Source organism: Botryllus schlosseri, chromosome 2 (assembly GCF_051294905.1).
Source record: "Botryllus schlosseri isolate E-star chromosome 2, Bs_hap1, whole genome shotgun sequence".
In the NCBI taxonomy this organism is placed as follows: Eukaryota; Metazoa; Chordata; class Ascidiacea; order Stolidobranchia; family Styelidae; genus Botryllus; species Botryllus schlosseri.
Window position 1 is genome coordinate 26,654,132 of NC_137237.1, and position 27,417 is coordinate 26,681,548.

The 27,417-nt window shown below is 41.0% G+C and overlaps 1 protein-coding gene across 1 annotated transcript in view; it reads right to left on the reverse strand.

The window, feature by feature from the left end:
• Positions 1-27,417, reverse strand: part of LOC145457130 (uncharacterized) — a 252,504-nt gene that overhangs the window by 44,731 nt on the left and 180,356 nt on the right. The window contains exons 2-3 of the mRNA XM_080335305.1: positions 8,051-8,250; positions 2,257-2,450 (exon numbers count right to left, since the gene is read on the reverse strand). Of these exons, the coding sequence (XP_080191431.1) occupies positions 2,257-2,450; positions 8,051-8,232 (376 nt within the window). The 5' untranslated portion in view covers positions 8,233-8,250. The remainder of the gene's footprint in view (positions 1-2,256; positions 2,451-8,050; positions 8,251-27,417) is intronic.

The following is a 27,417-nucleotide window of genomic DNA, read 5'->3' on the forward strand; positions in this document are numbered from 1 at the left end:
GAATTTACCTCCGAGGCTCAAATGCTAACTGGAAACCCCGCGCATGAGTTCACCATTAGAAATCCTTAAACTTCAGGATACCTATGACTCACCGTGGTGGCTACGATGTGTCACGCCACATGAAATATAGCAAACGCGATTTAAATTAACTGGTGGTGCGTAAGTTTAAAAATTACTGATCATGTTATCAGATTTGCACCCGAGTCACAAGCCTAAAAGATCTACAAGAGAAGCGCTTCATGAAAACATCAAGTTCATAAGCGCAGCAGCGCATCCTACTTCTCAATTAGTCGCCAGTAATGAACACGTCGAAAGAACATGAATGGCGTAAATCGTCTATATCACAGCACAATCTCCACGATTACTACATGACATCATGATAATCGCTGACAATATACAAATATGCAAATAGAATTACACTCGGTTACAAGCCAAAATCAGGATATCGTGCCACGCTATAATAATATATCCCTCACATTATATGCATTAGTCAACTGGCGTTTTAAACCATGCCAACATGTTGGATATATGTAAATAATTCCAGAGGACAAATACTGCAACGGAGGATATGGCCGTAGCGATGGGTACGGTGAATCTATTCCTGTATTATCTGGCTAGGACATAGTCATAGCCTTGGAACAGGGAACAGTCACTTATTGACTAATTTTCGGTTGCTTATCGCATGGAATGAATCAATTGCATACGGTACCAAGATGCTTACTTTTAGAAGATGCGTTGATGATAGCTTGCTGAATGATAAGCTAGGCCAATAGTATAATTTTACAGATTTAATTCAAGGGATTGCTAGTTAATAAAAATCTCCGATACATCAAATTACCAACAGTACATGAGCAAGTTCTATTGATTTTCTAAGTAAATCATTTAAAAGACTAATACCCATCATTTAATTAGGTTACCATGTAATTTATCGGCGACAAGCTATGAACACACGTTCATTGTTCAAAACGGCCATGCTACATATTGTTGCTATGGAAGTACGAAAAGAAATTACTTCACATGACCCGGAATTTTCTAAAATGCAGACTAGATACAAGTTAGGTGATCAGTGACTGTCAAAAGCCCATAGAATCAAAGTGAGCCGCTATAAGTGACGAGATAAAATGGAACTATGACACCGCGTCTCCACGTGGAAGGAAAAACTCGAATCACAGCCCATTCGAATATGTAGCGAACCGTCACTCGCGGATTTAGTATATTATGAGATCATACAAAATAGCAGTATTTCTCGAAATTACCATGTCTTGCGTGAGCGCAGGCAGTGCAGCACGCACAATTGTACTGCATTTTACATGTTTTCAAAAGTACGTTCATGATAAACGTTTATTGAAACTGGAGGAACTTTTCGCGTGCCACTTAGCAAGAGCTAACGGCACATAAAGGAAATACGACAGAGTTGAATTCAAAACCAAATGAACAACTATGACGCAATAATGTAAGAATAACATCAATCGAGCCAGAGCATAAAAACAATGCAGCGTATAGCAAAGCTAGCGTAAAACAGAAATGCGAGCGTGAGACACAAATGATACAATTAACGTAGCAAATGTAATTACACAGGAACAGGAAACGGTGTTTGATCGCAACTTAGCAAGACACACAACAACTACACAACGGCAACTACTTGGGAAATCTTAAGGTTATACAAAAATTATTTCTGTCGGCATAGGACCGGATTGTTCAATTTAATGAACGTCGATTCCCATGCTGTTACCAAGAAAGTGGATATGCCCTTGGACAGAACTGAAAAGATATCGTCGGAATAGTTTTGGGCACAAACCGGGTTATCAATTAAATGTCGACCGATTGATGAATTGCGCGCTGTTACTTGGTTATATGATGCGCAGTTTGAAACCTTTTGCATTGATGTGCCAGGTTTTCCAAATCGAGCGACTGTGATGTCGATCTTATTACTTTAGGAACGTGCTGTTTGATGCGTTCCAACAAACGTTGCATTTACATGTGTAGGCTGTGTTACCTTGGTCATTTACCAAATTAACATGGTTGCCAATTGCCATGGTTTGTTCAGCGATAAAAACATAAAATACAGACAGTGTAATTATTTCTGCTTTTTAGGATGCCAAGGATGCTTAGTAAACGTAACTAACTAAATATTGCTCCAAAATATAGTACATCGAAGTACATCGTTACGGACCAGTGACCAACTGAAATGATATGTACGAAAGTATACTGCTGTTTTCGCCCAAACGTTTGCGGCGTACGCAGTCACCAACTTACCGTTAGCTCGGTTCCGTTCGATAACTTTAGTCGGCACCAGTGTGAAGTCCCGCGCTGGCGCGCGAGGAGGGAATGTGTTCTTCTCGAAGTTGATGGGCAGTCGCTTGAAGACAACGGCGTCGCGTTCTAGTTTGATGGAAAGCTTTTTGCGCCCGAGCAGGACGGACGGCAGCTCTAGCGGCTGATTCTGGCTCCTGGAAAGCACAGCGCGTTAAGCGCGACCACTGACAAGGAAACGGTTGTTGCACTGCGTCGGAAATAGCAAGCCAAAATCCGGCCGGATGTTTCCAGTCGTTCGAATAAAACCTCAGTCATAATCCATGGTCATCTCTATTAGGAATATGTGTGGTTTTCGAATGTCGCGGTCAAGTAAGTGGCATAAAATAAGTATTTTGGAAGCAATGCCATAGATACGAACAAGCGGAAGTAACTTTTAGAGCAGGGATGGGCAAACTTTTGAGCTCGCGGGCCGCATTCAACATCTGAATCCATTCGCGGGCCGCACTATATAAAATTGGGATTATAAACCAAAACTATATATTGGTATTTGATTATATAGAGACGACATGGAGATAACATATATGCTTATTTAGAACAAAACAAACATTGCTATTGATGATATCGTACACGCGTCAAAAACAGTGGCGAGATTTCATAGGTTGGTGTAGCTCAATAACCAATTTGTCAAAACTATAGAGATGATTGTCACTGTCACGTTGTCCCCCCTTATCGTCATATCACAAAACGCAAGGAAGGTAGCAAGTCTAACGAATAGTTTGATGGCATGGTCGGTTACGAGTGTTTTAGATATGAAATTCAGACTAAATACAGAGCAATAATTAGGAATTGGATGTAAATCGCGCCGTGCGCGAAAATAATTTTCAATTGAGACAAGCTTCGCGCCTCCCTTCAGATCAGTGATTCCCAAGCGCGGCCCCCAGATAGCTTTCTTGCGGCCCCCAAAAGATATTAAGAAATCGATTTATGACAAAAAATAAAATTAACATTTATAAAATACTCTTGCTTGGCTTGGCCTCTGTAGTTTTTAATTATAGAATTGCAGGAAAGTTGAGAGTATAGACTGCTAACGTTACGTCACTGCTGTTTCAATGCAATGTGCCCTAACTTTCCAGATGAACGAGCAGTAGCTATAGATATAAATAGGTATTGATAACTTTCAAAACCGGAGGAAAATCCTGAAAAAATGGTAAATTTTTCCCATATCGTGGTCGCTTGACTAAAAAAGAAAAAGAGGCTCAACTCTCGGAAAATGCAGTTTTTCTTTCACATTAACAGGTGGTTGACAGACAAAAAAGGTCAACTTTCCGGTCCAGCTCCCGAAATAGCCGCCGTGGCGTTCGTACAGTGCTGACTTAATGTATATATAAGTGGAATTTGGCCCTATATGTAACCAAAATCCTCAAAAAGAAGACAAAATCTCAAAAAAGAAGATATTTAGGCGTCCTCCGAGGACACTTTAAAAAAAATCAAAAAAGAGGACAAATCATCCTAAAAGAGGACGTCTGGTAACCCTATGATAACTAGATGTGCAACACGTGACTCACGGTTGAATACGCCGAGATGCATACTGCTTAGCAGGCTAAAAGCAGCATAATTGGTAGTCCTCTAGTCAGGGCCATAACTGCCGCACCCCAAACCACCCAGTTGAGGGGGGCCGAGCTCAAAGGGGGCCCAAAATTATTTCGTGAATTAGCATAAATTATAGAGTATTTTTTGAAAAATTGTGCAACTTTTTCAAAAAATTTTCGCGATTTTAATTCGCCACATATCTGAATTATTGGGTACTCTTCCACAAGAAAAAATACGCAAGATTAATAGAAATGGGCATATCAGCATTGGCCATGACCGCACCACAACGCACCAAGACGTATAAAGTTTTAGCCCATGTAACATGTGACTCCAAGAAGTGTGTCAGAACGATCAGCAGTGAGAAAGCCTTGGCCGTAAAGGACTGCTTTTATGCTGACCAAAAACTTCGAAACACCAAAAACTTCGTTATATATACAAGATACATATAGGTTTATTTGTCCATATAGGCGCCTAAATGACTGGCGCTGAATGTTCTTGTCTTGGCAATCTGAACCTCACAAGACAAATACCATCCCGCAGGAAAGAAAATGATATGCCAGTGAAGAAATACCAATCTGAAATCGTGTGATCTTTCAGTCTAGTACGTTTGGGCAATTATACATTTTTTGATATAGCAGATAGAATGTCACAAAACATCATGTAAAGAAATAACACCTAGGGGTCCGCCCGCCCGAAGATGTTTAATTTTACGGGGTCTGCAGTTTCAAAGACACCTCTCACTCAGCTCTACCGGTAAATCTGATTACGTGGACAAAGAGGACAATCATGCAATTCCCGATCTTATTGACCGATTTTATCATGAATTATCGAAATATTCGCGCGTCGCGCTGTCTCACTAAACACTACAACTTTAATTTCGTGGCAAAAGCAAACATCGTGATGCGGGGTCAGTTTATCACCCTATGGAAGCCCGGGGTCCTGACGAAGTGCTGTTATGTTCCTGCCAACGGGTATACCCCCGGAGATGTTTAATTACTATTGAGGGGGCCCATAGCTTTTCAACACACCTCACTCAGCTCTACCGGTAAATTAGATTACGTGAGCAGAGACAGGACGAAGATTGATAGTAATACATGCAATTCCCGATCATATTGACCGATTCAGTCATGAAACTAAAGAAATTTCTCGCGCTTCGCGCGTTTAGGCGAGAAAAGCTGATTCACTCAACGGACGCCCAATGCAGCAGATGGTTAGCGGTAAACAGTGTACAGTTTTGAAATCTCGCAAGGGCAATAAAACTACTCCAAAATAGCCATGATGACTGTTTGGGTCCGTTTCATAGCCGTAGTATTCGTGCGGCCCCGACCGTACTCTGAAATTCTAAATTTGGCCCTCACACCGAAAAAGTTTGGGAACCACTGCTTCAGATGCTTTCATACCCCTCAGTTTGAGAGCCACTGAATTATCATGGTGAAATATACTAAAAAAAGTTTAATCAAGTCCCTGCATTAATTCGATTTTTGGTACGCATTTTATCAATATTTTAATAAGTTTCTTTAGATTCTCGCTGGCCGCACAGAAGGTTGTTGCGGGCCTCATGCGGCCCGCGGGCCGTAGTTTGCCCACCCCTGATTTAGAGTGAAATCGCAGCTTCAGCCACAAAATGTAATATGAAAGATTTCAATGGTACATGAGTGTACAGCGGGTTTGAAACGTTTGGCAGCTAACATTTATCAGTCGTACAGCCCGCGAGGACGAAAACGCCAAGAAAAATTGAAAATTACTCTGAGAATCACGTATACAGAGACAGATGGTCAACGACAAGTGCGGATATGTTACGTATGTATGTGCTGGCGAATGCACAATTGTACCTATCCATGATATGTCGCCTACAGTCACGGTTAATTCCCTTGAAGATATGTGAAAATTCCATCTTAAGCTAGTATGTGAGAAAATTTGCAAAACCGAAGCGACGAATTTGTCCCCCCCAAAATGTCTCAGCGAGATTTCGTAATGATGATGCTGCTGTGTCCGGCTTCGTAATCGTTTTAGCGTGGGGTCAATCCCCGGCCGAGTCAGATCGAAGACCCGAAAAATGATATCCGCGGCTATCCCGCCAGGCACTCAACATCCACGGATAGCATGGAGGAGAAAAATTGCGGTGCCGATTAGATGACCTTATACTTAAAGGTCGCATCGCATATTCTCGTGAAAGCATCTCGATGATACATGCGAATATATATCTGATCTCCCTTAATCTCTCTCTCAATTCATCGTAATTCGCTATAATACAGCAGCATCGTCAACTTATGCAACTAACATAGTTAGTCCGTTTTTTTAGTTCCAGACAGAATGCCTCGAATTGAATCTCTAAATCAGTCAATAACGTTATCAGATAAGATGGGCTGATCAAATATGCACGGCGGTTACCATAGGACATATAGGTCATAGTTCGAACGACGAATTTCGCTAGTAGTATTCTCGACGCCAACCATGTATGTTTCAACGGGGAACGAAAAATCGGGATAAATACTAAACCGGTGCACTTCACGACATTAAATAAGCGTTTAAGGGAAATGATCCGCTCAAATTTGGGAATTTGCTGTTCAGCAGGCATGAATACTTCAGATTTACGTGAATAATTTCCGACACCAGCGTGAAGTGTCGGTGAAGCGCTATAACCTATGATAATACGAAACTTCTTATACATGGCCATGACCACATTATTGCATGACGAGTGACATATGCAACAGCCACCTAATGAATATTATGGAAATCGCTAACGTACTTGTAAAAAGCGATGATTCTATGAATCTTTAATCAGTAACTGCGAATTCACGCGTATACTCGCATACTGCTATTTGCTTTGTTTAATCAACTTATTGTTTGGTTTTAACGTGTTCGCATGTGTATACTTCAAAATCCGTTGGGATGGTCGCAAGCCTTCTGATGACATCAGCAGCAGCGAGCGCTTTTACAATGCTGGATGTGAGCATCTATGCAATGGTCTGGATCAGGATTTCATTTTTACGAAACCAAATTTGACGTTGAGATTGATGATTTTGATTTTCGATGACGCGTTCGCATGAATTCGAGTCGGTGCAGGACAGCGACATGGAATTGAACATAATGCAAATTGGATTCGGTATATCCGGATTCGAAAGTTATTAGAGATGATGAACGTGACTGCTGATCTGACAACTTTCCCAGCAACTTATTCACATCGAAATCTATAACTCAAGAATTCGGCTTACAATAAAATCATGTGAAACGAGGTGGCAGAAATTACCGGCAAAACATTTCTGACCATCCGCGTATGTCAAACAGTACTGACAAGTGAAAAGTCGCTGTGTAATATTTCGCGATCAAGGAATGTAGGCTAAAGTAATAAAGTTTTACTTTTAGAAAGTCTAATTCACGTAGTTATCACTTTATTGAACAACCAACCATGCCCGGATAAGATGCAGAATTAAATTTCCTGAGATTATTATTTGTAGATGCATACAAAGTTTCTACTCGACTATCAGAAATTCATTACCACTACTATATTTTGCGTTGTCTTGAATAACGGTCCAAGTTATAATGATGTGATTTAACGTAGGAGTTGGGAATACGGTTGTAGAACAGCAACTTGACAATGACATATAACGTCACAAAGCAACATATCTATATTCTATTCGTTAGTAGTTATTGCTGTTATTATTATTATTTGTTATAGTAATATTTCATTACACCTGATCATAGTACCATCGACCTAGAAATTAATTAGACTTAAACCGCACCGAAACTACTAGATAAATATTGCGATGCATGCAACTTGAAAAGCGTCAGGACCCGGGTTGGGAATAGGTTCCCAAAATGTAGGAAATGGAATGTCGTGAGCTTGGTGTGAATAGAACATCCACCGCTTCATTATCAACTAAGAACGTTTGTGACAGTTTTTCGTAGTATTCCGTCAAAATGTCACTTTCGGATCGTAGTAAGTTAGCCTAGCAGACAATTACTAATTAAGCATGGGCTGCACGTATTCGCTGCATGGGTCTAAGTGTCATGCGATTGTGTTGGGATAAGCCTACATCTCACTATGCGGTCAAAAATTGTTTGCACAGCACATATGCATCTGCGTCGGTGTATGGAAACCCGCATACATATAAATCCCGATGCATTTTATTACCAGACACACAAATCTATCACACGAATGGTGTCCGCTTGAGACGCGACGCCTGCAAAGACAAACACATACCCTTCGCTGATGTGATTCTCCGCGGATGATGGAGCGAGATTTTTTCCTGAATTGCCGCTCCACCCGAATATCACTCCGACGGTAAAGCAAAAGGCCGCTACCGGCAATGCTTTTTTGCTTTTAGTAGGAATGATCTTTCTGATACGTCTTTTCCAGAGCATGTTTGTGTTGATTTCCGGCATACCATGACTAATAACAATCTGCAAATCACGAAACAGTAGGGTAGCGTAAGAGTTATTCTACAGAGTTCAATTTCAATTCATCACGACATCCAATACGTATAATCTACAAGTTTTGAAACTATACCTACATTATATGTCCTACAACCGGGAAATGAGAGCTCACTATTCCACAAAATTCACTCACTATTATTTGAGGCGATGCGCAATCTCATAAACTACGCTCTTTTGACTGACAGTCAGCATCACCGTCGGTAGCTTCTACGGTATTTGACCGGATTTCATTCTAAAAACGCCGGTAAAACCTCGGGCTGCTGTCGAACCCGTCAAACGCGCGTCCGGGTTATGACTAGTCATTTTACAACTCGGTCGGAGTGGCTGCAACGCAATCAATTCGTCGTACACTCGTACAGCTTCATACCTAGACCCTAAACTGTATGGCATGACTCATATCCGCGCGTTTCAATTCCCTACTGAAAGCCTTCACAATGTTTGGTAAAGGCTTTCCCCCATGTTATACTGTATCCCATGCATCATGCAGGCCTAGTTCTAACTAAATCATACCGTGACTGGAGGCCAGCCTTATGTTAGTGTTTCAGGGCCGTCGGCTCTCAAAGTTAGTCCATACCGCGAGCGAGTGTCGTCGATAGTCATGAAATGTATACAATAGACTTGTGCGCATCGATGGGAACAACGACACGTCGTACACCTTACGAGCGCTTATCTGGTAAGGCGCTTATGTCTGAAAGAATCCCTTGATAAATCTCTCTACTTATAGTAATAATACGAAACCGCAAGCGGCGACGATGGCTGGCTTGTGGTAAATCCAAAGGGCTATGGGAAACAGGCCTTTAATCGGAGAACACATCAGTTGTACAGATGTACACATCAATTCGGACAGACTAGCGGTTATGTAATTGCACCCGTTAAGCTTCTGGGGATTACTCATCTAACTGCGCACAATTCCATGTGTCTGTCCCAGAGCAAGCATTTTTATATAGAGATTACGTATCATCGATATGAAATTACAGCTTGGTGTGTCGTCGTATAGATAGTACGCTACAGATAATTCTCCCTTGAACTGATCTGTTACAAGATTCGTCACTACAACTACATAGTGTAACCAGGAGTTGAGGGCTTCATGAGGGAAAATGTAATAGCTTTATTCCCGGAGGTATCACGCAAAAGGTTGCAATCTATCGGGTGAAACCTCGGTTGATCCGAGTTTGAAGCATACATACGGGCAGCTACTGACCTCAGATTACAATCGCTACCTACCACGATGTATATTACATTGCGAGGCATCAAACGCGTATTCACTTCACATATATTGATCTCTCCGAAAGTATTGGGTGAGAGCTGAATTGGAGAACTGTAGCATTGCCTTCCACCTAGGTATAATTGGTATCACACTTAGGGAGTTAAACGAACACTTTTGAATAGTTGCCTTAGGGCAATACCTTTCGATAATTCACCCCGGACAGATGATGCTTGTCCGACTAACTGGAAAGCAGTAGTATGAATTCTACGACTGCACCAGCTGAGCACGGTAGAAGTATTCAATAACACCGTTTCAAGTACAAATTAGTGATTAATTTCAACAATTATGTACCTATGTAATTCAAAGCTTACAACCCAATGTTCGGACACCACGAAGCCGGAGACCGCCAGTCAACGAAACTGAGTTATTAAATCTATTACAGATACCATAGGATGTATTGATGAGAAAATGTGATGTGTATATTGTCGTCATTGCATCACGCAAAAGCTGATTGATTGTGACGATACCGCACGATCTCACAATCAAATAAATCCTGCTTGAGTTCAGCTAATATTGATGGGTATGATGTGCCAGAAACATATCCAAATGCTATAAATTCTTACTCCGCATTGGCGCGTTATAGTAGGTCCATTTCATGCCGAGCATATCATCAGATAGCTATCGCAAAACTAGGATCTGAATTCAACTGTAACTACTGACGCTACACCTTGAAAGTGCATGGTAAATAAGCGACCTCGTTCACAATAGTACTTGACTAACCTATGAATTCGATAACATCCATCTAGGCGCTGAAAATGATACTACAAAGGAGCCACTATCAAACGACGGTCTCACCGAACAAGTTACTCTTGAATTCAACAGTATTTGCTTAGCAAAAGTCTATCGGCGCTAGTGAGGATACGCGCATCTGCGGAGGTTGATACCAGCTGGCCACCGGATTCAAGTAACAACAAACGTTGTGAGCTGCAGAAGTGTCAATCAACAGTCACTTTCCAATAAGAATACGGAAATGTGATGACATTCTAGCGCCAACTGGCGACGGTCAAAGTTATTTAAGTATGGTCTACAAATACCAGGATCTTATAACGGAACAATTGGTGACGCTGCCTCATATATTCAGACGTCGTTTTTCTATTATCTATATTCGTAAGTGGCGTACTGCACTGTTGCTGTTTAGCATTCATGGTGCTTCTGCATCTATAATCCTTTTACGTAGGGTTACCACATTTTAATAACCGGAAAAGAGGGCACTTTTTCAAAATCCTAAAAGTTTGTTTACAGATATTGAAAACAGTTGATTTTGAAATGATTACTGGAAACCTTGTTGTGTTGACTAAAAAAAAAGGTCATCACTTTGACTCGACTCCCGCTACCCATTTTTTTTTACTTTATTCTTGTGGTGTTGACTGAAAAAAATTAAAAAAGGTCTCGCCTGAGCAATCAAAGGCCATAAATTCTGCCATTGGCAAATATCTGTTGCACGAAAAATTATCGAGACGACAGATTTCGCGTCGTTGGGAGGGGCCGTTCATACTTTCCTTTGTATGCCTTGGAGTCGACTTTTTTACCAAAATACACAAGCCAAGGCTGTGTCAACAAAAGGAGTTTGTGTACCATCTAAAAGTAGTATATTGAACGCTCTCTCATTCGAAATTTCATGCTGGTGACGTCATTTTTTGTGATACGATTGTTGATATACAATGTTCTTTCCAATTCTCTGCTAGTCGCTGACGATTACCCCTGACGAGTGTCAGCCGAAAATATTCGGGTTCATTTCAATATGAATATACTATTCAATTGTATATTGAAGTTTTGTACCTCCAAGAAGCTCTTCAAATAAACAGATGAGTCCGGAGTTCACAGGAAATGAACATGGACAGTTTAGCATGGGTATTTAGCATCCAATTAGGTCAGTACGACTATGCCCTGGAATGCGGCCGTAGTCTGCATGAGTAATCGAAACGCGACCATGAACATAAAGGTTGGCACCCCAGTAATATACAAAGCGAATGTTACCGCGAATCGGCCAATGTATGTTGATGGTAGCGCGAACAAACATGAGCTTATCTCAGTTATGCATTCATTTGTACGATCTCTCCATCAGTGTGAACCCAGGCATTGCTTATTTTTGTTTCGATTCAGTTAGTTTCAACTCAACGTTAATAAGCCTCTATAGTTAGCGTTTCAAGGCTTGTGCAAGTCTATATAGCACAGCCAGCATTGGTTGACAGTCAGCATTGACTGATCAAGGTTCTATGATACTAAAATAATGGAATAGGTCGACAGTGCTGACAAGAACAGAGGAAATTTGGATTGTTGTTTAATTTATATTCAGTCAAGTATTTCGGAAAGCGATACTGATCCATGTCGGACAGTAAATTGTAGAATATCATTAGAAATTACTTCAGAAGACATGACGATGCTAGAGGAAGACTTATACGGAGGGTTGCATTTAAAACAAAAATTAATTTAAAACAAACATGTTTAAGGCATGGCCCTTGTTCGAAACATGTTTTTTTTAGCTATGCCGGCACGAATCTTCAATTGTGATACAATAGTGAATGACATTGACAATTGAAAATATATAAGCAGGGTTGCCATCGACATGGACCCAAAAATAAGGACATTCGAATAAGATTAGATTAGCATTAAAAAAGCGTATTTTGTACATACACTGTAAAAATTATTGTTGTAAAGTACCCTGTAACGAGCTTGCTTTGGCGTGATACAAAGATTCAGGAGCTTGCAAATGCCAAATGCAAGCACATAACAATAAGCTATATAGGTTGTTGTATGCCTGTAAGTTGCTTATATTTTGTGCAATGAGAATGAACATTGAACAACTCAGCAGACTGAACCTACTCAGGACTTGCCGCAGACACGATAACACAACCCAGGCATGCCCAGACACGTTGTCCGAGTGTCACAAGGCAGTCCGAACACACCCCCAACATGCCGCCGACATGTAACACACATGATCTATACGCACTTCGAACCTACTCTAGATATGCCTTTGACATTATGTCATAGAGTCGACTCAGTTCAAACTCACCCCAGACATGCCCCATACATCTCTCGGACATGTATGAGTGCCAAAGAAGTCCTAAAACACCCCTGACATTATGTTCGATTGGCAACGAAGTCCGAACCTACTCCAGACATGCCTCAGACATGATGTCCCAGTGACAGCACAGTTATAACACACCACAGACATGCCCCAGACACGATGTCCAAGTGTCAACGCAGTGTGAACTCACCCCAGACATGCCCCATACATGATGTCTGAGTGTCGGGGCAATCCGAGAATACCCCTGACATGATATCCGACTGACTGCGAAGTCCGGGCCTACTCCCGATAGGCCTCAGACACGCCGTCGGAGTGTCAAAGCAATCCGAACACACCCCAGACTTGACCCAGATCTGATTTCCGGGGGCCAACGCAGCCCCAACATGCATCAGCCAGACCGCAGACATGAAGATGATTAAGTGGACACGTAGTCCACACTCTAGTCTTACTGTTCGAGTGGAAATAACACAGTCCTAATACATACCAGATATAGGCTACCGCATACATGGTTTCCGAGCGACAACATAATCCGAACACACCCTATAGATACGCCCAAGATTTGATGTCCTACTGGAAACATAGTCCATACACACTCCATACATACCGCAGGCATACTTAAAACATCAGTGCTATTATGGTGACTTATATCTTTCTTCTCGCTACCACGTGACTTACCATTTATTAGCTCGTGCATTTCAATTACAAGCAGACTCATCTGCGATATCCTACTGCAGTGCTTTTCAACCTTTATGAGCTTCATTCGCACATTTTTTGTAAAATAAATTTCATTCGCACAAACTAACCGAAAATTGAGATGAAAATACAACATTTATTTGTTCAGATTTCCAACAAATTGGATACTATGTACCTTAAGCTATCAAGTGTCTCATTAAAAAGGCTACTATTTTCGCTCGTTTTGATTTCAACAATTTCACTAAAACCCTTCTCGGCCAAACAAGTTGTTGGGTTTTGTACAAGAACGTCTATTAGTGCTTGGATGACCAGGTCCTAAAATCTGTTCTGCACTTCTATCCAAAATACAATCTATTTTTTCACGAGTTAAAAATGCTTGCTGGAAGAAATCGATTTTGAGAGCTGACAAAAACGTCTAGGAGGCTCCAGTAGGTCGAAAGGGTGAACAATTCACTTTTTTGTTGCGACTTTTGCCTTACGTCTTGGAAAATAAGGTTCAAACGATGAAGGATAGTAGGCACATTAGAGTTATGGGAAGAGCAAATAAACTCACGACACTGTGTGTTCTGCTCTTTAGCACAATCTAACTTGAGAATTTATAACAGTTTAATAACGTCAAAGCAGCTTTTCGGACTACCACCAAAATCTGAGTTTTTGTGGCATCTCGCGACCCGGGCCTCACCCATGAAAAATAATTCATTTTTAATATTACAGTAGTATATGCTACGATTTTATGTACATGTATGACATACAGAACGCGTACACCACAATTCTATCCAACACAGCTCTACAAAATATGTCTGACGCACGCGATCTCATATTAGGGTGAAATAAATTCCTCTGCGTGTCGCAGTTGTGCTACTGCATTCTACTCAGATTGCAAGAAACGGGACTATTCCGTGCCGACAACGGAGCATATCCATATGGAATGGTTTGGCCATCCAGCATTTGTAATTTTTGCGAAAGGTTTTGTCGACGCTTATGTTCTGGCACCGCATTTATATCAGCGGTTTGTTGGCCAGAACTTTACGTCGTCATGTGCCCCGACGCAGAAGGCATTGGCCTCGAAATGAATGAGTCCCATAGACCTGAACCCGCTAGTTGCACATCCCTATAGTCCCTACACTATAGTTCATCCCAACGGTCTTCGACCATGTTTGCCAGTCGGGCAAATCTTATCATGATAAAGCCATATTTTATGCGTGTCTAGCTTATTGGCTACTGTACCCAACACCGTGACCTTGGATTTGTAAAAACTATCGCAGGATTTTTTGCAATAAATTCAACAAATATTACATACAATGTAATCGGACAATGTATTCGGCGGAGCATTGCTACTTTGATATCGAGCAAAGTGTAAAACGGGTTACTTCACTTGTTACCGATATTACCCAATTAACAAGTTATACAGAAGTAGCCAACAACCCAATCGCATGGCTTTGATTTTTATGATACAATTAACATATCAAATCAATATTGACCTCGTACGCCTGCTAGATTTCTTACATCAGACAACGATATCAATTTTATTGATTGGTTGAATAAGCATCATTCGCTGACTACCTACAGGTAGAGTATTTCACTCTTGATGTTGTGTGATTGCGGGTCAAGCTCACAGCAGAGAGTCACTAAATATTCGAGCAAACTTTTGTAACAAAGCAAGTAAAATTTTTGAGATTGTCAAGGTGGATGCTCGATTGTTGATTTTTTTCATGCTGCCACCGCCATGCATATACTGCCCAGCAGTTGAAATGCAATTAATATCAACCAAAGATGTTTTATTGAAGTGAAAATTGTAATATATCAAAAAGGTTCATAGAGCAGAACCTATCAAGGTTCGTTTGTGAACGTAAACCTCTCAATATCTGAGGTTCACACATAGAACGCGAACGAGAACCTCACGTTCACACCATCACTAGTATTTACTACTATCCGTGTGCCTCGCACTAATCGAACAGTTATTACGAAAGATTGCTTAGCGAAAGAAAGCAGGAAGTCAATTTGACGTCATTTTCCAGCCTGTCGCAGGCTCGGACGGGCTGATATACTGTATGTCTGCCACTACACAAGCTTACAAACCAGGATTTCGGTTACGTAATAATTATGATGCGAAAACATTAATTCACTGTGACTTGTGAGAGCTACGATTAGTGGTGGGTCGTAAGTTAAACAAGTTTTTGCAATTGTGTTGCAGCAACAAAAGTTACACTGCCCTTGAATTTCCTATTAGGTTTAGTTGAATTATTCCGGGTCAGAAAAATTAACAATTATTATTTGCGATTTTCATTCGCACTCATCCGAGATTTTCATTCGCACTATTCGCACCATCTTCGTCATTCGCACTAATCTGGGATTGTCATTCGCACCGTTCACACCACCTTCGTCATTCGCACAGCAATTTTTTTCATTCGCACAAGTGCGAACCGTCACACATGTTGAAAAGCACTGTCCTACTGTATATTCCATACATATTCGACCAATATATCTATCTGAGGCAATCCTGTCGTTGCATTCGCGTTGAAGTTGTCAGATCAAGGACTTAACGCAGGAACGTGCGTCTTACTACCCACGAGCTAAGTATATCCACCCAGCCACACATTACGTGGGACTCGGGTTAGAACTCTAGCAGGTATCAGACGACACATCCTTCTGCATTGGTAACTATTTTTAATTGTTATTACTTTGATCACAACTCGTTATTGCCTGTTGTACAAAATAAAGACACCGTCGCGGTTGAACGGTTCGGTAAAAGTCCTCCAAAATGTTGCTTGTCGATTCTTGCGTTTCGGCTTCACTGGGCAGTGGCCAGTGGGCAGCAGAAGCTTTGCCGTCAGCTGCAGACGACTGTGATTCTATTAGAATTTTAGGCGTAAATCCGTGTTCGGGTGAATCATGGAAACATACTCGGGTGTCATTACGTTTTATGCTTTGGAAATTACATCGACTTACTCAGAAACGTCTTGCCAGACTATTTCTTTACAATATATTCAACGTTAAATGCATATACACGACAGTTATGGGGTGTAATTCTAGGTTTTATGACGAGAGAACAATTTAACGAAGACGAGTAGATACGTACTACGCAAGACTTTGACTGAAAATTCTGCAGATAACTCGTTAGAAATGTGTCGATGATAACGCTGAACAGACCATGTCTATCGACGATCATTGGGAAGAAGTATATTTCGGAGAGTGCGGGAATGGTTTGACCCCCGCGGCTGCAACGAATACTCGTCATTTTCCCGAATATACGATAACGACGAATAGTAGAACACATTTTTAAAAGAATTCGGCTTCGGACTGAACAGTATACACTGTACGTACATCTCACTAGCATCTCATTGAAATTGGACATTTTCGAAATTTCGTAACCGGATTCACACGTATGGCCCCCGTTTGACCCTTGGGACGTCGGCTAGAAGGATAATTTGGGTCTCGATGGAATCGGTGAAACTAGTAGAATTCATTTCAAAAAGAATTTGGCGTCGGACTCTACATGTATCTCATTAGAATCGAATTGAAATTGGACATTTTCGAAACTTCGATGCCGTATTCACAAGAATAGCCCCCGTTTGACCCTTGGGACGACGGCTAGAAGGATGATTTTGGTCTCGATAGAATCGGCGAGACTAGTGCAACCCATTCCAAAAATAAATTAGGCTTTGGACTCTACATATACCTCATTAGAATCGAATTGAAATTAGACATTCTTGAAATTTCGATGCCCCGGACAGAACTATTACCCCGATTTGACCCTTGGGACGTCGACTTAAAGGATAATTTTACCAGAAATTGGTGCTTCTTCTGTTTGAAAGGAACTCACCCCAAGTTGAGAAAAGTTTCGGAATTCTAAAAAACGCTTCTGCAACTTTTGGGCTTGAACGTTTGCATTGTTCGGTTGTTGATAAAAATGACGTATAATCTTAAACGACGAAGTTTTTTTTCGAACATTGCGAAGAAAGATAAAGACCAGGTGGCACCCTGACCTTTTCTGTCCAAAGCAAAACTATAATCAGGGTTGCCATCGACATGGGCTTAAAAATACGGACAGTCGAAAGATTAGCATTACAACGCGTTTTTGGACGTACAAACACGTTTTTGGACGTACATTGTATTTATAAGAGCCGTGCCATATCACATTCCATACTTTTGGCCAGAAACATTCTGCTCCAGCAACCCCCCTGTTATTAGAAGGTGCTTCATAGATCTCACGACAGTTCAGGTCTATAGGTTTATCTTTGCTTGTAGCTGGGATTTGACTGTATGATTTCACCAAGTCCTTCCCTTTCCTTGGTTAGCTACCAATCTTTAATAAGATTGTTTATATGTCAGTGTGAGGTTCTCAAATCCCGTCTCTGCTGCGTTATGCAAAATATGAGCAGGGCGGCCGACTGGGATCAGATGAAATGTTTGCTTTTTGAGGCGAGATAAGACGTTGGTTTTTCCACTGTGCTGTGATCCTTCAAAATTCACTGGTGCATTATTGGCATAAAAGGATGGCAGATACCTCATGTCTAGGCCATTCTCTTGAATAGAGGAGAGAATAAAATTCATGATCCGTGCGGAGGTCTCGCAGGTCATCGATCGCAGGTCAAGAAGACGCACGCGCACTCCAACTTTGGCGTTGAATAATCTGATAACAAGAGAAAATAGCTTCACCTTGTGATTAGAGGCGTCAGCCGAGATGGAAAAAGGCTGTAGGCTACACCAAGTTCAGACAAAATCATTTTTGAGCGCATGGAGCAAGAACTCTAGTAACAATGCTTGTATTTGGTCCTGGCCGAAGCAAAGTTCTTTGCGATGTTGGAATCGGAGAATATTGCTTCGAACAATTGCGATGTGCAATCGTTGGTGAGGAATGATTGCTGAAAGTGCTGGTGTTTGACAGTATGGAATGACCAGGTGCTCTCAGCAGTCGCTGTCTTATAGTTTGTGCTGGTCGTTGGTGCTGATCGACTTGTGAAAAATATTCAACGATCATGGCTTCTTGTGTTTTTTGGTAATAATGTTACTTCAAATAGAGGTCTTTTCTATGGCCTCCAGGTTAATGTCAAAATTGCAGATATTGATATGTGAACAGCTTCTTGGAGGTAGGCCTAGAGAACTTCAATATACATTTGAATAGTATATTCATATTGAAATGAACCCGAATATTTTCGGCTGACACTTGTCAGTGGTAATCGTCAGCAAATAGTAGAGAATATGCCCTATTTCCACCCGCTTTGAAAAGCAATTGATTTCAGCGGTCAATACATGAAGACCAACGTGATTTTTACGACAACGCAACTGCTCCCTGCAACTCGTAAAGACGTGCTTGCTGCACTTCAACAGATCAATGTAGTTTACGAATTTAAGTGTCACTGTGATTGTGGCTACGTGGGAAAAAGGTCAAAGCGCTTGCACGAACGCATAAATCAGCATTCATTAGAACACGCTCGGTGAAAAGCTCATCCTTAACTCATCCGCTCAAGATTGATGAGGAACAATCAAAGGCCATAAATTCTGCAATTAGCAAACACTTGTTGCATAATCCCACCTGTGCGAAAAATTATCGAGACGACAGATTTCGCATACAAAGGAAAGGGTCGTTCACTCTTTCATTTGTGTGCCTTGGGGTCGAATTTTATCAAAATACACCAGCCAAGGCTGTTCTAACGAAAAGAATTCGTGTATCATCTAAAATATGTTGATATACGATGTTCTTTTAAATTCTCTACTAGGTGTTGACGATTACCCCTAACGCTGACGCCCTGATTACCCCAGCCGAAAATATTCGGGTTCATTTCATTATGAATACTATTCAATATTGATATGTGTGGAACACTCGCCCTTCAAACTTTGTTCATACCTTTGAATTCTCTTTGATAAACGTCACGAAAAACGTTTTTATGCTTTCTCATTTTAATCAGATGTAGCCTTATTAGTAGCCAAAACTAAATATATGTGCGTGCAATATCGTTTTAATAAATTTATCAATGATTTATAGCTTTACTACATTTTACAGCAGAAACCTGGTACTGCTGTTCAATGCTAAAATGACGTCCGCTCCGATAGCTTGGTGCAGCCGAAACCGCTATACCACTCACTACCCTAGCTATCCCACCTCTTAGAATTCGAATCCTGTGGTGTGTACGTTCGCCACGAGTGTTCCTTTCATTTATTATGTCATAGAATGTCAATGCAAAAGCATATTTTTAGAATATTATACCGCACAGATACCAGAGGAAAACGATCGAAATTATGTAGTTGCTGAAAATAAGACAAAATAAGGACGCAAGTCGAAATTAAGGACATTTCTTATAAATAAGGACAGTTGGGTTTTCTAAGACCTGGCCCTTCAAAATAAGGACAAATCTTAGAAATAATGACGGTATGGCAACCCTGACTATAATTGACAATTTGAAAACTTCTGAAATTTTTGAGGAAAGATCAAATCCCGCCTATACAAAAAATGAATATTATTCTCCGGATTTCTCCGTCAAAATGTTGCATGTTATCATGTCTCGGATCGGTGCCACACCAGGCATTCTACTCGAGCATTTGATTGGGCATGCTGCAACGGTATATTCCAAACTAGGCGCTGCACGAAAAATATAGCGCTGCCAAGAAAAACACTTACCTAGTTATACAACCGGCCCCAAGCCGTGATTGAGGAGCATTTTCAACAACTGAAGCACGTGTACTTGGTTGGCAGTCGTGTAAGTGATCTCGATCATTTTGTGTACAGATAAAAGTTAGAAATCACAAAATCGTGCAAGATTTTTTTCGGTGTGTTACTGCACTCGGGATACAGGAGTGGAAAAACAGCATTAGCTTATCATTTGTCTTGGAATTCGATGACTCGGTCATTTTACATCGGAGTTCAAAGGGTGCAAAATCGGCGGCGAAAAACGTGGAACATCAGCCGAAGTTGTCAGGCGACTTGCGAAAGAAAACGTCTCATCGAGACATGAATACCGGAATTTACACGTCGAGAAAATCTGGCGTTAATATGGTTTCCCTTGCTGTCATAACGCTGGACGTCAACGATGTCGAAACTACTCTCTGTGCAGAGACAGCAGGAGGTGACACGGAAAAACCCGTGAAATTCTCTGGTATTATGCTTTGTAAATTTAAAATAATCGAAATTCATAGGACACGTACGGGCAGAGGTGGCCAAGAAGTAGAAGTAGAATGTGCTCTCTGTAAAAACTACTCAAGTAAGTAGGTGTTCAGCAAAACCTGGGAAGTGACATATACAGACGAGGCAGAGCTGGGTTTGTGTTGCTATACGTCCCATGCAGGAGATATATATTTTCAACAGGATAACGATTCGACCGCATTATCTCAACCACGCAAGCACTATATGGATTGTTATGCCGAGACTTTCGTAGATGTATGGTATAGTGATCTCTCCATATATATTTCGCGCGAAGCATGACGAAAATCTTCGTCTCTCCGCGAAAACTGGTTCTCAATTTCTCCATTTTGGTCTCTCTCTTCCTCTTATTAGAAGTACATAACACTTCTACTTGACAAACTGTATATAGCGTTTTATTACACTTCTTTATACAGACATTAAAACGCTGTGGTCGTCAGAGGCTTGCGACAGGGTGGAAGTGGTTGTTAGTAGGAATTTGTTAACATCAAAGAATCTGCGCTTGTTGTCTGGCAGTGAATGGCTAGAGGATAAGGTATATGCTGCATCAGTATAACTAGTTTTATCATTCATAGAATCTTTTCTTTCCAGATTATGAATGCGGCATTGCTGGCGCTGTGGATAAAGGTAACATTGTTATTGTTTGCCAATTGTGTTTAATTATTATGCAATAATAATGCTGCTCAATCCGTGTTAGAGCAGGAAACCCCATAACTTCATTCCCTTCCAGCTTTCGACACTACGGTGGTACCAGGGTATTTACCACGTAAAGTCACTCACCAAAACGGTACGGCATCATCACATTCCTCGTAGCATTATTTGGAATAAGTCGTAATGCGCGGTGTGTGTAGATGCAAAAGCCATGCACTGGAAAAATCAATCGTAACATCTATATTCATCTACGAAATCATTGGCTTTTTCTGGTTATGCGGTTTCTTGAGATAATTTTGTGGCGTGCTGTTTACCAGTCATAGAACCCCCGTTTGCGTTTTTGTTAAGGCCAACGACATAGAATCAAAGCTTTTTTATGTTTACGATTCCCTTGGCAATGAATAAGCTTACGCAAAAACTTTGTTGCAACACTGGCAGTGAGATGATTGAGAAGGTGAAATTAAATAAGTAATTTTATTGCTTGGTTCATCGAAGATTAGAGGGTACTGGAGTCATCACAAGCCCGAGCCCGAGAGTTTCGTGGGTTGGGCCGCAATATGCTTTCCACACGATGCCCGAACCGACAATTTTAACAGTGGCGTCCTGGTGCTGAAGGTATAAATTTTGAAGGTTACATCAATTCAATTCAAACTCAGAGCGACCGATTCATCATTTGACATTGTCTGCGATGATGCTTCTTTCAGTTAAGAGAACAGTCATCTCTGATCGAAAACCAAGAGCATATGGCGCTTCGACCAAATCTATTTTTTAAACTACTTACTTGAGTTTTTTTCTCTCACGTTCTTGGAAATCGATACCTATACCTTTAATTAAGTAGAAATTTAGGATATTACATGTACTTCTACTGGAGTAGCAACGATGACTATACGTTAGCCACCTCTGATTACTTGCATGAAAACATTTGGTTGGTGTTCTTAGTTCGCGAAAAAGTTCTTGTTGGGTGAGGCCACCGATTTTCCGGCAAGCACTGAAGATTGCAAACGCTATCACGAGACCATTGCAAACATGTTGCTCGAACTGACTGATTTAAATGTTAGCAGTTATTTAGTGGTCAAATATCATAACACTTATTTTACATATAGATGAGAAAGTTGTACTCGAAAGTCTAAATGGGTAAGGAGAATGCTGATTCTCGAATCTGTGAAAAGCCTAATGCTCCAAGCCGGATAGCGCAATGTTGATTGAGTTCCATTCTCACTGTCTTATAGGTTACGTTATAAATAGACGACAGAGATAGAAATCTATACATTTTTTTAAATATCACATCAATAAATGTTTCAATTATTTCAGGAACAATCTTGAAAGACCGCGTCTGCTAATCGCATCGATCTCGGAGGATGATGATATGACCACGGCAGAAGGCAAAAATCCAGGAGAAAGCGTCGCAAAAGGCCGGAAATTTCATCAACGGTTATCTACGAGAGAGTTCCGATTTTCACGACATTTGAAGCACCGATCCTGGAAATTATATCTGGGGAACAAAGGAAATTTTTGAGCGTGTTAATAGCATTCGTGTAAGCTCGCTAGCCAAATCATATTTCTGAAACAAAAATTCAAAGTCCATTGATATTTTCGACTTGTAATTTTGATTGAAATAATATTCAAACTATCCAAGGTATAAAAAATACTCAACCAAAAAGACGCTGAAGAACTACTAGGATGTTACTCAACGATGATAATTGATTGATGAATAGAAGAGCTAGAATTTTGAATGTGCCTTCCCGTACTTGTTATCATCATCTGGTATATTCTTGCATTTCGAAAAAAAAGATCAAATCGGAGTTGCTATAGAGTGTTGTTTTATTGGTCCGTCCGTATCATTGGTGAAAGCATAGTCAATTCTTTTAATCTTAGCAGATGTGCACTATATATGTATATATATATAATCGATAAGAAGACAGAGCAGGGCCATAACTTACACAATCCGAAACCAGGGGTATAACGAGGGCGCTGTGTGTGCTTGGGTACCGAAATTTCGAAAATGTCCAATTTCAATTCGATTCTAATGAGAAATATGTAGAGTCCTAAGCCTAATTCTTTCTGAAATGAATTCTACTAGTCTCGCCAATTCTATCGAGGCAAAAACTATCCTTATAGCCGACGTCCCAGGGGTCAAACGGGGGTCATCGTTCTGTCCGGGGTACCGAAATTTCAAAAATGTCCAATTTCAATTATATTTTAATGAGATATATGTTGCGTCCGAAGCCTGATTATTTTTGAAATGCGTTGCACTAGTTCCGCCGATTCTATCGAGATCAAAATTATTCTACTAGCCGACGTCCCAAGGGTCAAACGGGGGCCATACTTGTTAATCCAATACCGAAATTTCGAAAATGTCCAATTCCAATGCGATACTAGTGAGATGTACGTACAGTCCCAAGCCTAATTCTTTCTGAAATGAATTCTACTAGTCACGCCAATTCTATCGAGGCCAAAATTATCCTTATAGCCGAAGTCCCAGGGGTCAAACGGGGGTCATAGCTCTGTCTGGGGTACCAAAAGTTCAAAAATGTCCAATTTCGATTCTATTTTAATGAGATATATGTTGCGTCCGAAGCCTAATTATTTTTGAAATGCATTGCACTAGTCTCGCCGATTTTATCGAGATCAAAATTATCCTTCTAGCCGACGTCCCAAGGGTCAAACGGGCGCTATACTTGTGAATCCGGTATTGAAATTTCGAAAATGTCCAATTTCAATTCGATTCTAATGTAATATATGTAAAGTTTGAAGCCAAATTCTTTTTGAAATGGTTTGCAATAGTCTCGCTGATTTTATCGAGACCAAAATTGTCCTGCTAGCCAACGTCCCAAGGGTCAAACGAGGGCTATACTTGTAAATCCGGTATCGAAATTTCGAAAATGTCCAATTCCAATTCGTTTCCAATGAGATATATGTAGAGTCCGAAGCCTAATTCTTTTTGAAATGAATTCTACTAGTCTCGCCGATTCTATCGAGACCAAAACTATCCTTCTAGCCGTCGTCCCAAGGGTCAAACGGGGGCGATACTTGTCAATCCGGTATCGAAATTTCGAAAATGTCCAATTGTCCATCAGACATGGGGTAATCGTGATTAGTAATCGTAATCGATTACGACGATTACATCATTTTCAAGTAATCGTAATCGCAATCGATTACATTCGAAAAAAATCCGAAGTAATCGTAATCGTAATCGATTATTTCACATATCTAATCGATTTCTTGGTGAAAGAACGATTGCTTTTTGACTGAAACTGTACAGTGAACAAGGAAGAGTGCGAACTTATACCATTTTATTTGTAGCAGGTCGGCTTTTCAAGCGCCGTTGCTAATTATCACGTCACAAGCAGTAGCTTTGCTCTTCGATCACTACGCAACGAATTATCCACACATAGTAAATAGATATTCAATGAAGGCTATATGTAGTCGTGTGATTGTAAGAATCTTCGGCATGCCGTATATCAGGTTAACAATATACTCCATACATATCCACCTAACAGCATAATAATAACCACTACTCTGCCTAGTTTCAAATGTAACGTTTCTATTGATGTTTGATTATGCAGTTTTACCGTAGTTTTTAGCGAGTAGTAGGCCTATGACCGCGTTCACTGGATAAAGGTTTGAAATTTTGTACTCCTCAAATATTACGATTCCCACATCAAATCGTTACAAATCACCGACTGCTGATATAAATCATAACCCAGCAGGTATTTGCTGTTGCGAGTAAAGGCAGTTCGCTATACAGGTGGTAAATTGATTGTAGGCAATATGCATGCGTAAATGCGTATGTTCATCATTAAACTGCGAGAAATGTTATGCAATATTGCAGATTTTATGTTCACTTTATCTTATTCTCATATGCCCCTGCTTGAAACAGGCACCAATCGGTATTTCGCAATTCTTTACTCAACATTTGAACCTGACGCCATAGCCCTTCGCTTATACACCATGTTAGCGTGCGTTGTAGCTGAATCTGGACCGAAACAGCAGACCCCGTAGGGCTGGGGGCAATTCCCCCTGTACCAACCTTTTACGATCGACCTTGTCGCAACAACTAAAAGACACGTTTGAGACAATATGGACTCGGTGTGTAATCAATAATTATAACATCTTAGGACGGGCCCGTTGATATTATTACTTTGTTGCATGTTGTTAATCGGCAATCTCGCGCCTGCTTTATAGTCAAAAGATATTGCAGTCGTCCAAACGTAGCAGACTAAACTAACGAAAAACATATTTCGTGAGACGCATACACAGATTGTCTTTTCTTCACGGGATGTATCATTTTCCTCTATGGGTACACCGGGTTGCCTTGTCCTGTGGGGCTAGTGCAGTGGTTCTCAACCGGTGTGCCGCGGCACACTAGTGTGCCAATTGGACTGTTCAGGTGTGCCGCGAGCAAATGTGGTAAGCTATGTCGAAGTATAACAAAATTCCAAATTTTGAGTGTGTCATTGTTCGTTTTTCTATTGAATTTAACCGATCACGACAAGCGATGCACAATCCGATGCAGTGAAATGATATATAAGGATGTCGAGGCGACCGTATCTCAATCTAGTATCACAATCTGACATCCCTATTAGGTCATGGATTGGGTCTTTCTCTGGGCTTTGTATTGTAAAGACGCTCTGAGCACAGCAACGTATAGGGGCGGAGAATCTAATAAATCTGCGATTCTTCGTAACTTGCTACTGTGTACTGCCATGAATCAAACTGGGGCCTCCACCGTCAATGGGTGTGATACGCTAGTTTGCCCACGCATAGTAGCATTTAGGACGGTGATAATTGAACTCGGGCAAATGGACCATGATATTTACGTGTGGCCGAAGTGTTCACCTTTTACTTGTCACCCCCATCAGAACCGGATGCAGAACAGGGACATGACGCAGGTTGATGACCTTTTTCTGTTCCTATTTGTAGTCGTATTCTTGCCATGTCTTTATCATCGATAATCATTTTACACCATGCCGATATTACTTATTTTGATTCCTGAGATGCCAACTTATAGCACGGCCCCCACTTTTTGTAGGACACTGCTTTTGAAGATCGGAGGACGAGTAGGAGCCTACATAAACCTCCAACACCTAGGAAGGCATTCTCACCATCGGGAAATGAACTCATTTGGAAGTGATGTTCACGTTTACAAATTAGAATTACCAACATAGCCATTCAGATTGCGATTGTTAAGTAGCGTGCCTGCACTGGAGGTAAAATGTAGGCTCAGGGCGCAACGTTATATTGCAGGCGACAAATTCGAAAATTGAGAATAAAGTTAATCAAATTATATCAGTTACAAATTTCTCCGCCGCTGAGGTTTATTATTCCGGTTTGTTGGAACTACGATTCAACTGTGGGTGGCTGCCAGCAACACTATTGAGGTATACTATCCTCACAGGTGCTAATACACGGTCTGCGTGGAAATGCGATTGACATCCATGTATACACTTCTACGCCTCTGTATCTGTTTGTGGCGATCGTGATTGGACTCTTCGATGCGACGGTTAATTACATCGACAATGCGGTAGTGGGCAAACTTTATATTGCCAAGCCAATCTCATGATATTAAGCTCAGCCGGAAGTTTAAACGAGATCTCACCAGGCCAGTTATGTGGTAACAAAGGTAATAGCGGAGAACTCAAAACCTCACACGGAAGCGGAGAAAGTTCTTCTTCAGGTCTGCAATAAAGTTGTAAAGAAATCTTTGGGAAGAATTGTAAACGATTCCCATGTCTAATGATACCATTCGCAGACGTATTTGTGAGATGTCCGCTGAGATAAAAGAAAACCCAAGCAGAGAAAAGCCTAGTTGAGTGCTCCGAAAAGGTATAAGTAGCCTACTTCGTCAGTGACCATCGCTGTAAGACTATGGTTGCTGCTACACGTATTCTGGTAGTTTGCCTGTGCCGTTAGTCAAAAGAGTCCGGAACCACTGTGCTAGTGTGCCGCGAACTATTTTTCATGTTCAAAGTGTGCCACGAGGTCAAAAAGGTTGAGAACCACTGGGCTAGTGTTACGATAGGACTATTCGTCGCACCCGTTCAGCGTCGCTATGGACAATGGACAGTGGGCACTGGACACATATACTTAGACCATAGCAATTTACAACGTAGCTACGTTGTAAATTGCTATGCTTAGACGGACGTTTCGGCCAAGATCTTTCTTTGGTAGCACATGTTAGCCATATGTCTGCATATGTCTTGGTGTGTCGTGGCGCGGTAGCGGTCGGCACCAAAATGTCGAATTCTATCAATTATGCGTAATATTTTATTGATGGGGAGGGGTATGCATATTAAAATCAAGATATCTAGCGACATGAATTCGCGAAGCGGGAGGAAAAATTTTCAAGTATATGGT